Below are 5,761 nucleotides of genomic sequence, written 5' to 3' on the forward strand. Positions count from 1 at the left end.
CTCCGCTGCAGCCTGTTCGCGGCGGCGCTGCGCAGCTACAAGCGCGACTCGCTGCTCCGGCCCTTCCCGGCCCGCTACGCCCGCGGCCGCGCCCGCAGCAAGGACTTCGACGCGCTGGTGAGGGCCCGGGCGGGTGTGTGTGGTGTGTAGTGTGTGTCGGGGACCAAATGAGACACAAGGGCCGGCCCCGGGCAGCGTCACGTCCCCCCCCCCAGCGTGGGGCGCCTGCGGGATAAAGCCGTCGCGCCTTCAGGACGGGTGGGCCCGGCCCGGCCCGGCCCGGCCCTCCACTCGCTTTCCTTCCTTTTATAGTGTTCTTTCCTTACACAGCATCGTGCAGGTGCGGGCACTTGTTGCTAAAGACCCCGCGCGGCCCTCGGCTTTGCGTCGAGGACCTTCGGCTTGTCCGCTCGATACGAAACCCGTTGCCCTGCCGTCCTCGGTTTTTCTCATCAACTTCTCTTGAAGAGTCGTTTTCTCTCAAAGAGAAAGAGAGGACATAAAAGGCGTCGGGTTTCGTGTCGGGCGAGGACACAGGAGCAAGAACATCCTCGAGGATGGCCGCCCTCGGTACAGACCAGCTGCCCGTTTCAGCAAGATGCAACTTCCCTTTTTTATAAAAGAAAAAAACTCTTAGGGGCAGAAACATTCCCGGCTCAGCCCATGCACGGGTGGGGGGTTTCCCCTGGAGGGTTGGAGGAAAGCGTGTCTTTTTCAGGCTTTTTATTAAGCGTGAGAACTTCTGGGAAACATGCTTTTCCCTGCTGCAAATATCCTGCTACTTTTAAAGGGTGACGTTCCCCTCCTTCATAAACACACAACTGCTCCTGGAGGGTCACTCTGCAAAGCTGCAAAAATGCTGTGATGTAGAACAGACAGATGAAGAGATTATTTGTGCACAGAAGGACATATCCCCACCGCATGAAGGAGAAAGGCTCAAAAAAAATGTTAATAGTGATGCTTCCAATTAAATGCAGAGTAGTTGTGTAGTGCATAAGTGTATGCATAAAAAGGAGGAGCTCCCTTCTTCCCCCCCAACTCAGTCCTACTACTGGATTTATTGCACTACAGTTTATAGAGGGTCAAAGGCCTGTATAACACCTTAGAGGGCATCCTAAAAATGTGGTTCCTTCTCCCTGAACTTATCAGTAAGCTGTTTGCAACTGTCAAGTGGGTTTGCAAGATGTAGAGAACGTGGTTTTACCTAGGATTAAACAGGTAAACAGCCTTGACTAAATGGCTTATGTACAAATATTTGCCAGTTGATCAGTTAACAAGTTAATGCAGGGGTAGGGGTGGCAGGGGATATCTGTTGATATTTTGTGAGTGAGCAAGTACAATTTTCCAAGTGCTTCACACATCACCAAGAACTTTAGGATTAAAAATAGGTTTGAAGGCTTCCAAGGTATAAGCAGTTAAATTTGTTGTACTGTGTGCAGACTGGAAAATTACTTGGGCAATTTAAAAACCCAGATCAAGGCCCAAGTTTTATCCAAGTGCAGATATTGCCTCTCCTGTGATGTGTTGACCATTTCCAAGGTTTATGGCCGATTGTTCCTATGCATATCCCAGAAATGATGAATATAGTCTGTGCAGTTTACTTACAGTAGCCCCTTGGAATAAATGACCAATTTTGATCCATAATCTCAGTGCAGGATTTTCAGGGGTGAATCTCAGGTGGAAAAACAATTTCCATTTCTACATCACTAAGTTCCCCATTAGAGTGAACTATTTCATTTCCACTAGAGGTCTCTGTTTAACCACAATGAAGAGAAGCCAAATCTAAAAACATTTTTCTTGCCTTAGCTTGCAGATACAAATGCTTTGCCGAGCCTGGCAGAACTTCTGAGGTCTGTTCCTGACACGGATAAAAAGACATCGGAGCTGTTTAGCTGGATTTTATCATCTAAGTTCTTAAGTATACAAAGTACTAGGAAACAAGAGGTGAGTTCTTACCAAGGTGGTATGATGCAAATTTGCCTTTTTAAGGCACCCTTGGGTTTAAGAAATTCTGGTGTCCCCTGGGATTGGGTGATTGTTATAAAGACCTTAAAAATGCTTAAAGTGAACACATTTTGTGCATGTAGAAAAGTTTTTTTCCAGTTACCATCTGGCTGGGATACTACAGGTCTTGCAGCTGGTTGGCATTACTATCATAGTATCCAAAGAGGAAAACATAGTGAGAAAAAAAATGTTAACTCTACCTCAGATAGCATCTCACTATAGCTAAGGAACAGAAGCAAAAATGGGTCAAAATGAGCTGTGATAAGATCTTTAAAGAAAAATTTTGGATTTGGATTTTGGTAGCACAAACCTTCTCTTGCTGATATGTGGTTTCATGACTCAGCCGCTCTGTTTACATGTTCTGCTGTTACTCTGCCCTGCCTTTGGATTATGAAATCCTTAGAATAGTACCATACCAGGTCTATTATCTAGAAATACTAGCGCACTAAGGACAGCAGCTGGTCTAATGATTCAGGATCCAGCCTGGGACTGGAGACCAGGGTTCATTTCCCTACTGTATTGCAGACTCCTTGTGTGACATTATGTCTCAGTTTCCCCATCTCCAAAACACACACTAAGTATTGGAAAAATAAAGATTGCAAGGTGCTCAGATCCTACTGTAATAGGGATTACAATGTAATCCATATCTATATGCATACTAGATATTCAGTTAAGCAAACTAAGCGCTTAATGCAGACAGTCCCAGTTTTTTACCTATAAAACTTACATTGCAACCAACATCCATTATGTACATAAACTCTTAGGTTCATAGTATATTCTAGATCAGGTTGTCAAACTCCTATTGTCCCCTAGGCTAGATGAGGGTTGCTGGGCCTATCTGCAGGCTGGATCAGGACTGAACCCCTGCAAAGCATGCAGTACTTGTGGTTCTGGGTCCAGTCCATGTGCTGCATGCAGCATGTGCCAGCTCTAGAGCTCGTTCTGCACACTGCACGTGGGCTGGACCTGCCGCTGTACACAGCGCAGGAGGTTGGTCCGGGGCACATTGTATGCAGCACCTGTGCTGGCCTGGCTGTGCACCTGCCCAGCTTAGGCCCCAAGCTGCCCAAATGTACCAGAGCCAGTATGCAGGGCCAGGCCAGCAGGATGCTGTAGGCAGCATGTGCCTGCCTGGACTGACCTCCTGTGCTGCACAGAGTGAGCCCCAAAGCCAGCACACGCTGCACGTGGCACAGGCAGCCAGTAGAAAGCACGCACTTGCATGCAGTGCCCTACCAAACCAGCGCCCGAATTGAACATGCACTCGGGGTACACGGAGCATATGAAGAAATTAGAAAAGACCGAGTCACTAAGAAAATTTCCAGTGAGCAGAGCTCTCTAAAAAAAAATAAGTACACAAACAGGACTCTGCTTTCTTTCAGTTCGAGAAGATCCAGGAACTGACAGGTACATCAAGTATAGCTGTTCCTATGCCCGACTTCGTGTTTGAAGTAGTTTATTGTGATCAGATGAATGCCAAGTTTGACGAGACCAAGGGAGAAAGGGACCTTATCTATGCATTCCATGGGAGCCGCCTGGAGAATTTCCATTCTATACTGCACAATGGTTTATGCTGCCATTTAAATAGGGTAAGGCTTCCAGCTTTTATGTTACTAACACACTCCTTTATTTTGCATTCATTTATAAATGCTGATGGCTTTTTTAACAATGTGTGCAAACTCTTTCCATGTTCTCCTGTTGCTATTTGTTTTCCTTGACTTGTGGTACTTGCATACAGTTGCATTAGACTTTGTAATGCAGACAGATTAAAAACTGCAGATGGTGCAGCCCCAGGTCCAGCCCCACAGCCCTTTTTTCCCCCCATGTGCTGAAAAGCAAGTGAATTTAATGCCTCTTAAAAAAATGGCCCATCTGAAGCCTTGGAGGTGGGAGCCCTCTAACCAAAGAAATATTTGAACAAGAGCAGTGCAGACTGTCCCTCTGTGATCTCAACCCTGGACTGCCTCTAATACTCTGCCATTGGAGTCCTTCGCATCTGCTGAGACTGCTAGCAAGGATGTCATTGGCTGGAGACTGTGGGTTTGTGAGCATGCATTTTTTCTTGAATTGGAAGCTGTTGGGACACCAAATATGAAGTTATTGCCTGTTAGTTATTGTGGGAGACAGGAAACTCAGTTTATGGATGAGTAGTTTTATTTGAGGTGGCTGATTTTGTGTTTCTAAGCTGTTCTGTGTGAAAGCAGGTTTCTGTTCATCAATGAGGCCTCACCCACATAAACTAGTTTTACCATTCTAACTGTAACAGCAAAGTTAGAGCAGTTTAGAGCTGTGTCCCTGATGTGGCGTAAGAGTGCTTGTAGTCTTATAAAACTTACTAGCAAATTACCCATCCCTGCCATCTGGTCTGGGGGCGGGGGCATCAGGGCCAGGTGGCAGGGGGGTGCCACCACTGTGATCCCCACCCCTCGCCCACAGGGGGGGGGGGTGGGGGGGGGGGCGCAGGCCCTGCTGCTGGGGCAGCTGGGGCGTTTGCCACTGACACAAACTTCAGTGGCAGTGAGGCAAACTTGGGCCTATGCAGCCCAGGCTGCGCAGCCAAAATCACTGCCCACATTCTCAGTGGCGCATGCACAGTTGCCCAAAAGTATTACGGACAGACAGACACACAGACTAAGCCTTTTATTATATTAGGATACCTGTATAAGAAGGGGAATATGCTATTTTGGTCTAACTCCATCCATGAAGGCGAGAGGGAGATCACATCCTTAACTGAAATAGTTTTACCTATACCAAATCGAACCAAGAGAATTTAGGTGTCCGAGGGAGATTTTCATTTTCATTTCTGTGTTTCTACTCCTGTTGCAAGCAACAGGCACACATTTAGAAAGAAAGAACCTGTGTCCTGTAATTTTGTTCAGTTTGGATGTTCATGTTTTTAATGGAATATACTCTCTTCACTCCTCTTTTTGCCATTTCAGACGTCTTTGTTTGGCGAAGGTACTTATCTCACCAGTGATCTAAGCCTGGCACTTCTATATAGTCCTCATGGCCTTGGGTGGCAAAAAAGTGTGTTGGGCCCTATCCTGAGCTGTGTAGCTGTCTGTGAAATCATTGATCATCCAGATGTAAAATGCCAGGTGAAGAAGAAGGGTGAGTCTGTGTTTAGGATTTCATTAGCAGTGCTTGGCCCCTAGCTTTTGCGAACATGTGGTTGTTTAACATAAAACATATCCCAGATGAACTCCTGCAAAATCCAGGCATGGGGGTGCCTTCTCTGGATGACCTGTCAAATCGGCGAGAGTTTGAGTGGGAAGCTTTTCACAAACCAGAACAAGTGCTAAGTCTAGGAATGGACCCTGCTGACTTTAGCAAGCACCCCAAAACAGCAGCCCGTTTCCTTTTAGGCAGTTTCAGTACTGTCACAGCACGTGTGCTAGGACACAGGTTCATTTCATGCATGATCAGAGATGGATCCACGCGCCAAGCTCACTACAGGAGAACAGACATTCAGGATTTATACATATGCACCATGGGGCTCTTTAGCCTGGAAAAGTGCAGGCTCGGGTGATCTGATAGCCACCTATAAGTTTATCAGGGGTGACCACCAGTATCTGGAGGAACGTTTGTTCACCAGAGTGCCCCAAGGGATGACGTGGTTGAACAGTCATAAACTACTGCAAGACTGTTTCAGGCTGGACATAAGGAAGAAATTCTTTACTGTCCAAGCCCCCAAGGTCTGGAACAGCCTGCCATCGGAGGTGGTTCAAGCACCTACATTGAACACCTTCAAGAGTAA

General features: G+C 46.7%; 1 protein-coding gene across 1 annotated transcript in view; it reads left to right on the forward strand.

Annotated features, from left to right (window-relative positions):
- Positions 1-5,761, forward strand: part of PARP16 (poly(ADP-ribose) polymerase family member 16) — a gene marked incomplete at its 5' end in the record, with an annotated part of 8,859 nt that continues 3,098 nt past the window's right edge. The window contains 4 exons of the mRNA XM_019503809.1: positions 1-117; positions 1,807-1,944; positions 3,387-3,593; positions 4,944-5,115. Coding sequence (XP_019359354.1) covers positions 1-117; positions 1,807-1,944; positions 3,387-3,593; positions 4,944-5,115 — 634 coding nt within the window. The remainder of the gene's footprint in view (positions 118-1,806; positions 1,945-3,386; positions 3,594-4,943; positions 5,116-5,761) is intronic.

Source organism: Gavialis gangeticus, unplaced genomic scaffold, assembly GCF_001723915.1.
Source record: "Gavialis gangeticus isolate Ggan-Ray unplaced genomic scaffold, GavGan_comp1, whole genome shotgun sequence".
NCBI lineage: Eukaryota > Metazoa > Chordata > Crocodylia > Gavialidae > Gavialis > Gavialis gangeticus.